Source organism: Tachysurus vachellii, chromosome 22 (genome assembly GCF_030014155.1).
Source record: "Tachysurus vachellii isolate PV-2020 chromosome 22, HZAU_Pvac_v1, whole genome shotgun sequence".
NCBI classification, from domain to species: domain Eukaryota; kingdom Metazoa; phylum Chordata; class Actinopteri; order Siluriformes; family Bagridae; genus Tachysurus; species Tachysurus vachellii.
The window spans coordinates 7899827-7915246 of record NC_083481.1 but is presented as its reverse complement, the minus strand read 5'-3'; the positions used below and the strand labels follow the sequence as shown (position 1 = coordinate 7915246).

Here is a 15420-nt window from a genome sequence, read left to right as displayed (position 1 = left end):
TGCTTTTGAGGAAACCTGAGATATATACAGTATACCACTGTGGCTGCAATGCTCTTTCTGATTAGGCATATGGCATTTTTAAACAATGTTCTTTCTCTCTAATAGTTTTCAATAATAAAAAAACTGAAATAAAGAAGAAATAAAAGGGGGTGGCCACATGACTTAAATGACCTAAATTAAAAAGGAAAAAGTCAGATCACAAACAAGGGGATAAAAATTAACATAAAAACCCAAATATCACACATATACCAAAAACTTGAAACTCCACTGTCATGTAAATGTTGGAGGAAGGGACCACAGACTTTGGAACATTGTTTAAGAGACCATATTTTCTCAAAATGTAAGACAGACAACGTCTCCTCAAGCCAGCTCTGAAAACATCAGTGAGAAGTAGACTTCCACTATAAGTCATTTTTAATTCTCTTGGCCACCATTATGCCCAGCATTAACGGCAATTTCATGTGATATTGCAATAATTCCATTTCAGGTCGGAAAACGTGATTTTATGCCACAGAATACCGAGCAAATATATCTTGCCAAGACCGGGTTTAGTGCAGAACCCAAACGAATGAGATAAAGTACCCTCAGCACCCCGACATCGTCGCAAATCTGAGGCACTGGATTCTCTCTAATAGTTCTTGTTTATTTTTATTTATATACACGATATTTGTTCATGCATTTTATAATTGAAAAAACCCTTTTCTGATTATTATAGCCTCTATTATAGTAGAGTCTATACCTGATATCACATAGCACATACCTTGTTACCTTACTAAATTTTATACTGTATAATGAGAATTTTTATATAACGAGAATTTTGTGCATATGTCAGCCTTGTTTGATGATATATATGGGAGCACTTGGTGTAAGGGTTTACAATGTGCATTAAATTTAAAAAATCTTTTAAAAAGGTAACAAGATTGCCTCAACTTGTTATAGAATAAATAAAATATATTTTTTTAATTTGCTCTCTACAGTTTAAACCATAGCCAATACAATACATACCAGTTTAATAACATTACCTGCTCAAAATCACTCTTTAGTTTGCAAAAAAAGTAACACATTTGACAGCAAAAGTCAACAGGAAAATAAAATGGTTGTGCAATATCTACTGAACTATTATATGACTCATTGATTTACTTTTGTTTAACTTTTAGAGTTTAAGAAAACATTCTTGCTGACATTGGGAAAATTGCTTTATTAAGGGTATCTGTCAGAAATTGGCCTGGACCTTCCTGTTTTGGACACTAGGGGGACATTTATGCAGTTTGTTTCTGTGCCATGTGTGGTTTTTTTTTTTTTTTTTTTTTTTGTGTGACATGTGTTAGCCCAGCCCTTTCCTTGTCCGTTCCCACCCTTGCACACCTGTTCCTTGTGTTTCAATTATTGTCACCCCTATTTATACCGGTTGTCATACGTCTGCTTTGGCTGAGTCCTGGGGCCTGTTTCAGAGAGGGGGTTGAACCAACTCTGAGTTTAAACTTGAACACTGAGTTGATTTACCCTGAGATGGGAAATTCCGAGTTTTCGGTTACAGAACAGCTGAAAAGATTTAGTTTCATCAGCTCTAAATTGACTGACAACTGTAAAAAGCCATTATCAATGGAGCGCAGATATAATAATTCACCATGGCAACAGCGTCAGACAAAAAAAAATCTGCAAGCATATAGAATTTTAACATGTATTTTAAAAAAACCTTTATAAAATAAAACTCTATATGCCTTTAAAAGGTATATTTTTAATGTAAACTTCTCCCTCTAGTTACACACTTTGTTCAATTCAAGGATAATTCATGCAATTGTATATTGTTTATTTATTTATTTATTTATTTATTTATTTATTTATTTATATCTCCTTATTGTTCAAGGGGTTCAGGTTGATTTGGGATTTAGAAAGTAATTAATAAGTAAGTAGACCAAATTAGTACTGTAAGTAGACCAATACTTTCTAGAGATAGTAATTATTACAATAATCTAATTAGACTTGTTGAAGGTGTAATTTGTAGTTAGTAATTAAGAACTATTTTAGAGTAAATTCCCAACTGTTATAATATCAGAGGTGAAACTGGAAGAACAGTATTTTATTTTATCAGGAAACCTTAAGAGCGAGGCACACTTTCCTGACCGCTCTGAAAACAGTAGCCTTTCTAATATGTTCTGCATCCCCGATGTTCTACACAAAACTACCATTTGCACAGAAACGTAAGGCAACACAAAGCATCAGCTGGGATGTAAGAGCACAGATGGCTGATGGTTCTGATGTAAGGATGGATGACATTATGGATGTATCTTATTGACTGTAAAGAAAAACGGTACCACTCAAATAAAAATGCATAGGGATAACAAAAAATCCACTCTGGGCCTCAAAATCCTCTCCCGATGTAAATGTAAGTCCCTACGAATTAATACAGCCTCTTCATCAACAGGATCGTCCATAACAGGACATTTTATTCCCTTTGCTGCTCTCTGTGTAACTGAAATGTGGACAATGAATGAGGTGTTTAAACGTCGCTTCCGCTTTAAAAAGGGGAGGAGACCGAAAGAAACTCTGGGTTTACGGAAGAAAACCTGCTCCCGACCAGGTTAGGTTCACAGAGTAAGTTACTATGGTTTTCACTTAACCCGCTTTCTGAAACAGGCCCCTGGTCTTTTGGTTTGTTGTCTTTTGGTTTGTTGTCTTTTGGTTTGTTGTCTTTTTGTTTGTTGTTCCTGTGTTTTGTGTTTCCAGTCTCCTAGTGTTTTTTGCCCTTTGCTATTTTTTCCTAATAAACCCCTTTTATGTTTTCCCTGCATTTGGGTCTTTTTATCCAGGACGACACCCCGGATCTCTGACAGTATCATGAATTAGTTTTTATGCCTCTGACTGTCAGTCCATCTGACACTCTCATTAGTGTGATATCTCAATAATAGGTTGTGTTAATGTAAGCAGCAAATCAAACTGATTATATTGCTTAGGAATTAGAATTGCTCCAAACGGGCAAGGTCAATAGCTTTGAGGCATATGTTAAGGGTATTACAGTCATACAAATAAATAATAAGACAGAGTAGACTTGTGATGCATTCTTGCTGATTCTTAGTGCAAAGTATTTTAAGAAAAACATTCAAATTATTCCCATATCTAATCATATAACCTCTCACCTTGTCCTTGGTTATGCCCTTCTCTTTCCCCTAACACTGCCTTTGACACAGGCTTTTTTTATTATTATTAATTGGGCTATTTGTTTTTTTATTTGTCTATATGTGGTATCACTATGTTAGCACCTCTCTCTGTGCTCATGCAGTTCTATGTTCAGTACATATGATTTCACCCCACTCATCCATATTAAATACTGATGATATTTTGATTACTTAGATATATTATATCTAAGCTTGTTACTAGTTAATCCTTGTGTAATAAATGAGTAGTTATTTTAGAGCGAACTCATTTCTGTAGAGAATAAGGTGTTATATCTACACACTTACATTTTGCCTCTTATATCTTGTACTCATTACCTGTTCATTTTCTCAGCTTCCGAACAAAACCATATATCCTTAGATAGCTAAACACATAAAGAAATGAATGTGGATAGTTTAATCTTTATGTGAATAGGTTCATTTTACCCTTTAGCTTTTTGTTCTGTTCTGGGTTTTCTCATGTAGCTCGGTGTCTTTATGTAGCACCAGAGTCTTGGAGGAATGTTTCATTTTACTCATCCATGTACTGCATCGGCTACACATGGTCAAAATGACAATAAATGCTTCTTGGCTTGACTTGTAGTAATTGCAATGTGGACTGAATGATATCTGTTTTTTTTTTTGGTGTAAGTAATCTAACATTAGAAGGTACAGATCCAAATGTTTGCATGGCTAGATTCAAATTTTCAGCGAAACTGAAATGAACACAGATTAGTAAGATTGCCACACATTGTTTACATAGTAAATTTATAAAGGGGTTGAAATAAATGAAAGGATCTAGAATCAAATATGGCATTTACTTATAGCGTTCTTATACTGTTTGCCTCTTACTTTTTTTTAAGGGACTTGTTTCATTATTGCTTTTTCAAATACTTTTAAAAATCTAACTAACACGTGTTTGGTAAATTTTGAGTTGAACATGACAAACAAATACATACAGCTGGTCAGTCTAAGTGAGTAGCTTTTGCTTTTGGATTATTTAGTAAATGACAACAGATATTGCATATAGTTTCTGTTTATATGAATCAGTATAAGCAGCTGAACACCTGAATTTCCTTGCTAAAGCATGTATTGTAGTAAAGCATTATGCACATGTGAGAATAATTGTATAAAGCAATCTTTTCTGATAATGTTGCAGACTGTCTGTAATGAGCACACTGTTCTTTCTCTCTCACACACATATACATTCTCCCCCACACACAAACACACTCTTGTCCCTTAATTCTCTTGTTCCCTAATTAGTCTTAAAACAGATGGCCCTGACATAATCATTCCATGTTACCAACCATGGGAACTAAGGGAAGTATAGGTTCGCATCCCTATAAGATCTGTCTTTATTGGGGTAACTGAGAGGTCACCTAAACACAGATGCACACACATACCAACACACACACCCACTACACCCTCCCTCTTCTTGTACGACTATATATTCCTGCTTTTCCTAATAAACTTTGGAACTTCTCTTTGAAAGACTGACGTGTGTGTGTTTCATTGAGACTTCCCCAAGGCCTTGTGGATAACAGAAATCGAGCAGAGGAACGAGAGGCTGAATTTAAGGTTATCCTGCCCAGGCGGCAGATGAAAGAGGGTTACCCTGTCCAGGCGACAGATGAGAAATTCCTTACAGCACATTTTGGCCGTGTGATTGCAAAAAATAAGAACCATTTCATTGATAACTTTAACAGATACAGAGTTTATTGGATTTTAGTAGTCCGTTGCTTGTGAACATAGGTGATGTGTATCAGATGTCACTCAGGCTTCAAAGTATCCATCCAGTTTATCCAATAATCTAAAATTAATGAGGTATTAAAGAAAAATAGCATCAACAGCATATTAAAATGATCAAGTAGTGAGTCATGTCAGTTAAATGTTGCTTAAATAACTTAGTTACTCAATTAGTTCTGTTTTTGTGACTGTCTATGTGGACAGAAACGGAACTGATGATCTTACAGAGTAAAGAAATGATCAAGATATGTGTTAACATTATTTTACAAAATGTATGTGTATATATTTAACAACTACATACTGTAGTAGTATTAATAAAATATCTTATCTTATGTATGTAACCCAGTTCCCCGAGTAAGGGAATGAGAAGCTGTATCACGGCTTGAAAGGGAACTGGGGAATTCTCAGTATGGAGCACTAAAAGTTTACTTACACCACTGATCCAGCTACTGTAGGCTGAGACACGAGTAAAGACGGTGGGTTTCCTATACGTATTGCATCCCTGAGATGACACAAAGCTGGTAACTCCATGGACTACATACTGCCCACTAACTTGGCAGTTCAGGGGGCCGCCAGAGTCACCCTGTGGTCAAGAAAGAACTATTATATTTACTGTAATGCACATTTGTTTTTATCTCCTGTTGTGTATTAGTAGAAAGTCAAACTTTACTTTTTTGTCTACTTAGACATTTTAAATCGACCCAGACAACAGAAGACCTTCAACAACATAATTTAACTCAGACCTGGCAACCGGAATCATTGTAGCCTCCAGCGCACACCATGGAGCTCTTGACCGTGCTGCCCCACCAGCTGCTGCTTGAACACGTCTGATAGTCCACCACAGGCATGTAGGCCTGTTTCAGCTTAGCAGAGAGCTGACCGCCAGCTGGAGAGATGACAAACCATTAAATTTAACCTAAGATAAATTCTAATCTAATGTCTAGCACATTTTCAAACCATTATATTGGACCAATTAATGAAAAATGAACCCACCATTTGCTAGCTAATAAAGTTTTCAGTATAAGAGTCAGTATAAAATAAGAACAGGAGAAGAAATCTGAGGTCATACACTTTGTATTTGGCTTGAAAGTCCAATATATAAACCATGTACTATTGCTGAACTCTAATCTTACCTTCCTTTAAGAAAACATATGTTGGAGGAAAAATTATTTCTGCTAACATATTTCTGCTTTATGTCTCTTTTTAATGAATCACACACCATGGTTTTTAACTATTTATAATTAATTCTTATAAAAAACATAGTATATAGTATATTATGGTATATTAGCTAAAAACATTCATTCGCCCACAAGCTTAATTTTTAAAATATGCAGCTTGTCAAGTTTGTGTGAAAACAGAAATCCCTTTGTACTGAAGACTACCTCATGGCCAAACACTCGCTAACTTTGACAAAGTGCTGTTACCCAAAACTTATTCTATAAATATCTCCTTAATGAAAGCTTTACCACGTTAGACGTTAGTGGTTAGACATAGACTTATTTGACACTGATAGACTTATTAGGCAAAATAATAGACATATTCGATTATGTGGAGTGTCTGCAAAGTCCCTGTAGATTAGTTGTTACTAAAAAAACATAAATCTTTGAAAGACCACATTAATATAAACTTAGCTTTTTAATTAGTTTATGAAATACTAACATACCTTCTAGTCATACTCAAAAATTCAACAATGCTTTAAAATGATAGTTTTGTGGTGTGTGATTCATTCACTCACTTTGAGTCCTTCCCCAGCCTGTGATGTAACAGGGGTTGTTGTTGGGCAGGACCTGACCCGAGGGAGGCAGAGTTGCCAGCTGCACATAGGAGTTCAGGGAGGCATCAGATGACAAACGCAGCAGAGCGATGTCATACCTGAGAACAGGGAAGGAAATAGACAGAACATAGTATAATCATGATATAATTAATCTTTTGTATCTGATAAAAAAAACCATAATGACTTTGCAACAACAAAAATTCATAATCAGGTATATTCAGTCTTTCTCCATGGCAAATTGTTTCTATTCTATAGGCAAGTCTGGTCAAGGAAATTGATGTCTATCTGAAATACAATGACAAAAGATTGAAGCATGATTCCAGAATGAGCTTGTTGAAGTGAGCAACTTAGTTGTCAAGGTCAGCGGATGTTGATTTAATGACATACAGGTGAAACAATGGCTAATCATGTCACCTATAAAAAGCCTTTCATTTAAAGCGTAGGTGACTACAAGCAAAATATATGCAGTGCATCCCACAATAAGGGAAAGATAGGGATGAAAACTACATATTTATGGAGACTCGGTGCAGTACCATTAATGTACTGGTGATCATTACAGTCGGTGCAGTACCATTAGTGCACTGGTGATCCTGGCTATAATGTTCTCAGATAACACAGCAGAAGGCAATTGGGATACCACTTGTCAGATTGCCAACATTGTCAGCTGTTTATTAAATAAAACTGAAGTAAACTTGCAAATAGGAAATCAGCAGGGGGATAGAAGGATATATCTGAAAAGATGAGCCTCCAAGGCCTCCTTGTTTCTAAGTATAGATAATTTTACACTTTTCTTTAGCCAGAGGAGGAAAACTCAGTCGAACAAATACTCCTTAACTCCCTGATTCAGAAGCAAAATTCCTTTAGCTCTAGAATTCAAATTGAATGTATTTTCACTTTAGAATTCAAATTCAGAAATGCTTTAGGTCTGGGTCACATTCAGAAGCTTATTTGTTCTGTTCAGTAATTTAGATTCTGATTATGCTCATAATAATATGATGAAACACTGTGGCTGTTAATGACTGATAATATTTGCAGCTAGTATCAACAATGGGCTCATCTCATGGAGAGTGAAATGTTTGCTTTAGTGATGTTGTACCCTCCAGCAACATTGTTTCGGTTCCATTGAGGGTGAATGTGGACAGCGCTGACACTCATGTACTGCTCTGTGCCTTCATGGTTGTAAATGTCATGGTCTCCCAGAACAACACGCCATGTTCTCTGCCTGTAAAGAAACATACGAGAAACATATATATTGATCATAAGTTTATATTCGATGTTTAAATATCAGTAGGAATAGTAAACTGTCAGTAGAAATGTCAGTACTTGACTGAAGGTTAAGCATTAATATACAAATTATTACTTCACTTACTTACTAACCTAATGCTCCCGTTTGTTTTACAGTATTTTTCTTGCTCATTGCACCTAATATTCCTTTTTTTAGTTCATTACTTTCTATTAAATTTCTTTGGCTAAATTTATTTTTATTATACGTTATATGTATATTTTCCCTTTAGGCCTCATTGCAATACTGAAACAGCACAGATAAAAGTATTAAAATGATCTACTACATACTTCTAATCATAATATTCACAATATTATTTCAGACTGAAAAATAACCTGCTCTATTGTGCTTCTAGGTTTGCAAAGCTTATATTTGTTAATAGTAATTTCTCATGTTCAAAAGTAGGATGTTCAACAAGTCTTGGTTCTAGGGCCACTGCATTTTGTCTGATATTTGTCAAACAGCTGAATGTTCCAGCAAAACGATGTGACCTATACAGTACCAGCATAATAATATTGAGTAATGTCTAATGGACATTAGAGAGTGAATAGCCTATTCTGCCAAGAAAAAAAATACTGCTATTGCCATTTTTAATTTCAGGAATTGAGAAAATGCTTATGCTCATGCTTATAATTACCTAATATTCTTAGCTCCAGTATTCAAGAATGCAATAGCCATTGTCCCTATTAGAACCAGAAAGTTTGACCATATTACCCATACTTTATCAGTGTTACACTGACTTCTTGTAAAAAGATTTCCTTCGATGATTAAAAAAACACCTGCTATCATAAAGACTGTCCTCTTCTCATTTCAGGTCTCCTGTGCATTTTGAACATCCTTCAATAGACATAGAACGTTACTTTTATAGACCTGAATACTGTAATGATTTATAATCCCACTATCTGGTGTCACTCAGAAGAAGATGGTCTTCACTTGAGGTTACTTCCTTCTGTCATAATAGGGAATTTCTCCTTGTAATTATGACTGTTGGCTTGTTAATTAGGGATTTAAATCTAGATCAAAATTTCTTAAGGCTGATGTCCATAAGAACTCATGTTAGACCGTGTTCTGTAGTAGTTTATTACTCACGTGTCAACACAGTGAGCAGCAGTCATAACCCATCGAGTTCTGATCAGAGTTCCACCACAGGTGTGGTAGTAAGAACTGCCAGACAAATATTGTAGTGAGATCTACAGAGAGACAACCAGAACGAATGTTGGGTTAAATTATAGTGATGAATTTAACTGATGACAATTGAATGAGAAACAATGACAGGAACAATAAATCCATGAATCCTAACACACAAACAATAATTTACCTGCCAGCGCCATGAGTTAGGCCTGGCCACCTCTCCACCCACAACTCTTTGGCCTACATTCTCCAGGTACCTGGGTTCAGGCCTCTCTTCGGCCAGAGCTACACCAACACACACACACACACACACACACACACACACACACACACACACACACACACACACACACACACACACACAGAGAGATAAACACAAACACACAGTTACTTTAATTACTTAGTAGCCCTTTCTACACTTCCAGTGAAGTGCATTCTACTTATGATTCAGGAACAGTAGTACAACCTTAAGAAAAACTATTAATCTTAAGGTCACATTCATTAAATTTTGTTATTTTTTTGCTGAATGATTCTAATTTTATAGTTTTGTTTAAGATATATGACTTACCCAGGGCCACCACGACGCTCAGCAAAAAGAATCTCAGCATGACTGCAGTTAGTCTGAACTCAAATACTTCAGTATTTTTATGCTACTGCTTTATATACCATCATATAGAGAGGAGTGATCTATTACCGCCTTAAGTTTTCCACCACAGGTGCACACAATCTCACAGTTATCAGAGTCACCAAGGTTATTTTCCTGCCATGCTGAGGGTGATAACCCCTGAAAGATTTTCCTCCTGGAATAAAACTGAACAGTGTTTCAGAGTGAAATGGATTAACAGGCTCTAACTGTACACAAAATTGTAGACTAAACCTTCAACTACATCTGAACCCATAATTTATTATTATTTAAATGTAAATTCTTTTATTTATGCTTTAAGCATAATATCCAGAGACTCACTCAGAAGTGCTTTGTAAGTGCTATCATAATATATCCTCTTTATAGTTCAATAGGTCAAGCAGCAAAAAATGCTATCAAAAAGTTTTTAAATTAATTTTGTGCTCACTGCAGTGCTTGTTGAAAAGATAGGTCTTTAGTCTTTGTTTGAAGATAGCCAGTGAATCAGCTGTTCAGACAGCCGTGGGCAGTTTATTCCACCACCTGGGAGCCTGTATAGAGAAGAGTCTTGATACATGACTTCTTTGTGCCTTGAATTGTGGGTCCAGTTGAGCCAGGCTAGAGACTTGCAGAAGGGGAGTGCAGAATGGGGTGTGATAAATTCCTGCAGGATGGAGAGGGCTAGTCTGTTTTTTGCTTTTGTAGGCATTTTAAATATATAATGTCTATGTAATTATTTGTTCATCTTCATTAAGAACTCTATCCTAACTTATTTTTAGGATCCTTGTAAATCCTTCCTATTTAAATGTTTACTGTTCTCATGCCAGATATTTTTTTCTGGTCAGAGCCATGAGGAGCTTATCCCAGGAATATCTTTACACTGTCTTTGCCAATACACCTGCTGGCATGTTTTTGGGCAGTGGGCAAGACACCAATGCAGTCACATGGAGAACACATACGCAGAAACTCTACACACATTAATCTGAGGAGCAAATCTGGGACCCAAACTGTAATGTGGCAAATCTACCACTATGCCACCGTGATCAGGTTAAGTTTTCCAACTCAGGAAAGTCTTCACAATGGATGGCTTGGCAGTTGCTTGGTAACATGGTAGAGACAGAGAAAGAGAGGTAAAGGATCTACTGTTTATATCTGTAACGTATGAGCACAAATATTATACATTTCCAATATAACAATGCTCCGTTTAGGATGTGCAGCTCTGGACTGGTAAGCTGCTTTAAAAGAGAGTCTGAAGCTGCTTTTTCCTGGATTACATATCGTAGAACACAACCCACAGAGGGTTAAAGTTTATTTTGCATGCATCAGCTGAGGGGACTGTACTGGAGCCACAGGCAGCTGGTTATACTTGCAAATGTATTTAGGCTTTCCTGAGAAACATCATCAAAATCCACACCTGGAGTCAGAACTTTGGCAGACAAGGTGAACTGAAGGTGAAGGTAAATCAATAATCATGTCTGCAACTGGGACTCTGTGGTCAAGGCTACATAATTACAAAAAAGGAATTAAAAAAATAGGAGTTACATATGCGCAAGCAAGTTTAGCTTACCGGCCCTCTGAAACAAACATCTATGTTAGAAGTTGCTTGTTCCAAATGAGCAAACAAATATACTAAAATTATACATGTATCAATGAAAGGACTAGGACCAAATTTCTAAATGTAAGAAGCAGCACTCATAAATACAATCATTTTCTCTTTATACACCAGTATCATACTATGTTTCCTGGTTAGCTCCTTATAATACTTGGCACTCCGTCCAGGGTGAATCCTGCCTTGATGCCCAATGACGCCTGAGGGGGCACAGGCTCCCCATGACCCGAGGTAGTTCGGATAAGCGGTAGAAAATGAATGAATGAACTTAACCCTGATGACATCAATCTCTGTCAAGCTATGGACCAGAAATTATATTTGATTACTTACTTGGCCAAGAATGTACATGTTGAAACAATGCAGAAGCTTAAAGTTTGGTGCCATAGCCATAACTGTAGGAATAAAAAATCTTTAGACTGCCAAATGCCAGAAATGATTTAGAAAAATTCAGAACTGGGGAGGATTAACCACAGACTAGTTCTAACCACAGACTAGTCTACACTGTCAGAAATAAATATAGCAAACAGTAAACTTTTCCATTAAGGGGTCTTGATTTGTATCCACAGTAGGCATCTTTTGCATATACGGTAGATAGAAGGACCTTAACTACCACTAATGTACCATTAAGTAAACGTTAATTATAGTTACCACATAAACTATCCTAAGTTTCATGGCACCATCCCAGTAACAATTTTTACAATTTTAACATTTTAGTACCTTTATTTCTGAGAGTGTTAGCTGCAGTGTAGTTTCCCCAATTGAAATTGAAAAATTTTGCAGATGTTTAATCCGAACATTGTAACTGGCAACCCGGAAATGGACCATCTCTAGATTGAGTTTACACTCAGTTAGAACAAATCGAAAGGTTCAACCTGATTACTATTTTTTCTAGGCTGACAGCATATGTGTTGGTTCATGAGTCAAAACTTAACATTAACCATTGGTAGCCAATAAAATTCAATAACGCAAATACAGGAAGTAGATCAATAAAAAATGACTTCATCTTCTCAAAGGACAAACAAACTGAACTTTGGCAGGAGCTCAAGTGTCTAATACATGAACTACTGCAAGATACACAAGAGACAAAAAAGCTGGGTTATAATTGCCAAAACCCATAGTCTTGGATGAGATCAGGGGATAAAATCCTGGTCTCCTTGAAAAAACTTACCTGACTCCTCTCCCCCCGTAAATATAGAATAGTATTTTATAAGAGTATTATGAAAGCATGCTCTGTAGTTCTGTATGTTCTCTTAATGACCTTTAATAATGTCTAGGTCTAACATTTACAAAAGTTAAAAAATTCTTCTAAAATTTCTGCATAATAATATAGGTCCTTTATATTTCGCAGACCAAAATATTTAGCAGAATATATGCACTACTTTTCCAGAAGGAGCTTTCACAAACCTCTTCTGACATCAATTTTTATCAATATTGTTCACATTTCAGGGAACTGTTGAAAAAATGCTGGAATAATTTTTTTTTATATAGCTATAAGTACCTAAATAGATGTCCTACCTTAGTTGTCGCATCTAAACTTCCATCTGCAACTCTCATCTCATTCATTTAAAGGTTATTTTTAAATGTATGCTTGTTCAGTTATGCTGTAAATGGATTCTCACATCTTCTGATCTGATATAATGGAAATGTCAGAGTAATGACTCGCTTTTTGATGGCTTTTATGCTGAATGTGATTGATGTGGTAAAAAACCATTAAATGATATGAGTTTGTTCAAGATAAGTGTGAAATCTAGGGAATTCTAATGACCAAAACAATCTCACTTCATCAGATCACTCAATCATGGCCGTGGATTAGCAGCATAAACAAATGAGGATCTGGACCTGGTTAAGAATTTATTTAAGTAGGTACCTGTACATGATTTACTATTTTTATATAAGGAAGCTTCCAATAATCATTGTTATTAACAAAACATTTGTCCAGAAAGTTCATTCATTCATTCATTCATTCATTCATATTCTACCGCTTATCCGAACTACCTCAGGTTACGGGGAGCCTGTGCCTATCTCAGGCGTCATCGGGCATCAAGGCAGGATACACCCTGGACAGAGTGCCAACCCATCGCAGGGCACACACACACTCTCATTCACTCACCCAATTACACACTACGGACAATTTTCCAGAGATGCCAATCAACCTACCATGCATGTCTTTGGACCGGGGGAGGAAACCGGAGTACCCGGAGGAAACCCCCGAGGCACGGGGAGAACATGCAAACTCCACACACACAAGGTGGAGGCGGGAATCGAACCCCCAACCCTGGAGGTGTGAGGCAAACGTGCTAACCACTAAGCCACCGTGTCCAGAAAGTTGTATATCATAAATGATGTCCTGATCAAACCAAAAATTAACTTTTATTCAGTGATTATTTAGTCATTATACATGTATGTGAGTAATATAATGAGATGATTTTCTTCATGTATTGAAAGGAAAGTGGTGAGCAGGTGGTCAGCGCTTGGGTTTAGTGTCTGTACTTCCCTGGAGCAATTAATGGTTAAAGTGCAGCTCTGAAAGATTTGGGCTTGGAAAGTCCTGGGATTCGAGCTGTAAACCTTTCAATTAATCACCCGTAATGATATCACTTGCCATATTAACAGAGGTTATAGCCATCCTGTAAATTATTAAGGGGTTTCTCTATTGTGAATGCACAAAGAAGTGTTGCATTATATTATCTTGTTTATGATACTTTAATTTCTTATTATTTGAAATAAGAATAAATGTTTTAATCTTCAATAATATTTCCTTTTTTATTTCCTTTTTATTTCCTTAAAACATTTTTGCATGTTCTCCAAATGCTTCAGGGGTTTCCTCTGGGTACTCTGGACTTCTTCCCAGTCAAAAGATATACAGTGTAGGCTGATTGAGATCTCTGAATTGTCTTTAGTGTGTGAATGAGTGTGTGAGTGTGTGTGCACTATGATTGTGCGAATGTCCACAATTCTGGTACGAAAACCTCTGAAAACAATATTAAATTTGGTCAGATGTAGTGAAATAGAAACTGGAATTATATTTGTCTTTTATAGAAATTATTCATCTTTCATCATAGAAGAAACTTGATCAGAATCACAAAGCTAATTTCATAGTCCATTGCTGTCTCCTAGCTGTTATGAAAGTTTTAATTGAACTTTATAATTGTAACAGTGATACATTTAAAGTAGGAAAAAATCTTTATTACTTTTAAATTTTGTGCCATCAAATAATTACAGTGAATATAAAAAGTGGCAGCTGTTAAAATAGCATAGTTTCTTTTGTGTAAAAAATGTAAGCAAGATACATCATGTCAGAAGCTTTTCCACCTTAATGTAAAATTACAACCTATATATTAATGTGGAAAACAAAAAGAATCAATCTAGGGTTGAAGCACCTTTAGATTTTATAACAGCATTAAATCTTTGTGGGTAAATGTCAGATACTTTGGCTATTTTATTGTAATATTTTGTAATAATTTTTCCTTAAAAAATAATTCTAACTCAGTCAAATTGCCTGGGCATCTCCTGTGCCCAGATTTCTTCAGGTCACCCAAAGATATTCAATTGGATTTAGATCTGGCTGGGCAATTCCAAAACCTTGATCTTGTTTTGGTGAAGCCATTTTTGGAGGTGTTCTTTGGGTCTCTGTCATGCTGAAAGGTATAATTCTTCTTCTTAAATATTTTAGAAGAAACCTTAAGGTTTCTAATCATCATTCCCTCAACCCTGATTAAAACCCCAGGCCCAGCTAAAGAAAATCATCCCCAAAACACGATGCTGCCACCTCCATGTTTCACTGTGAGGATGGTGCTCTTTGGTGACGTGCTGTGTTTTTTTTTGGACCAACCATATCTTTTGGTATTACGGCCAAAAAGCTCAATATGTAAAAATCAGTGCATAACACTTTATTCCACATGGTTTTCGGAGATCAGATAGCAAACTTTAACTTTTTTTTTGGTTAAAAAATGCTTCTGTCTTGCAACCCTCCCCTGTAGCCCAGACATATGAAGAATTCAGCAGATAGATAGCACATGTACTGTAGGGAGCAACCAGTATTTGCCAGAAATTGCTGCAATTCTTTTAATGTTGCTGTAGGCCCCTTGGCAGCCTCCCTGACCT

The 15420-nt window shown here is 36.2% G+C and overlaps 1 protein-coding gene across 1 annotated transcript; it reads right to left on the bottom strand.

Moving 5' to 3' along the window:
* Nucleotides 1-4846: 4846 nt before the first annotated feature.
* cela1.6 (chymotrypsin like elastase family member 1, tandem duplicate 6) lies at nt 4847-9793 on the bottom strand. Its single transcript, XM_060858423.1, has 8 exons — nt 9654-9793; nt 9273-9370; nt 9044-9144; nt 7769-7894; nt 6634-6770; nt 5642-5784; nt 5332-5481; nt 4847-4962 (listed from the first exon to the last, which is right to left on the bottom strand). The coding sequence occupies exons 1-8, from the start codon at nt 9691-9693 to the stop codon at nt 4951-4953; spliced, it is 807 nt and encodes a 268-aa protein (XP_060714406.1). The 5' UTR covers nt 9694-9793; the 3' UTR covers nt 4847-4950.
* Between the last annotated feature and the right edge of the window lie 5627 nt (nt 9794-15420).

Coding starts and splice junctions, on each gene's coding strand:
- cela1.6 (XM_060858423.1), bottom strand. CDS start 9,693: ATGCTGAGATTCTTTTTGCTGAGCGTCGTGGTGGCCCTGG. Junction 7,895..9,043: donor GCTGCTCACTGTGTTGACAC/GTGAGTAATAAA, acceptor GTTTCTTTACAG/GCAGAGAACATGGCGTGTTG. Junction 5,785..6,633: donor AGGCTGGGGAAGGACTCAAA/GTGAGTGAATGA, acceptor TCATCTCTCCAG/CTGGCGGTCAGCTCTCTGCT.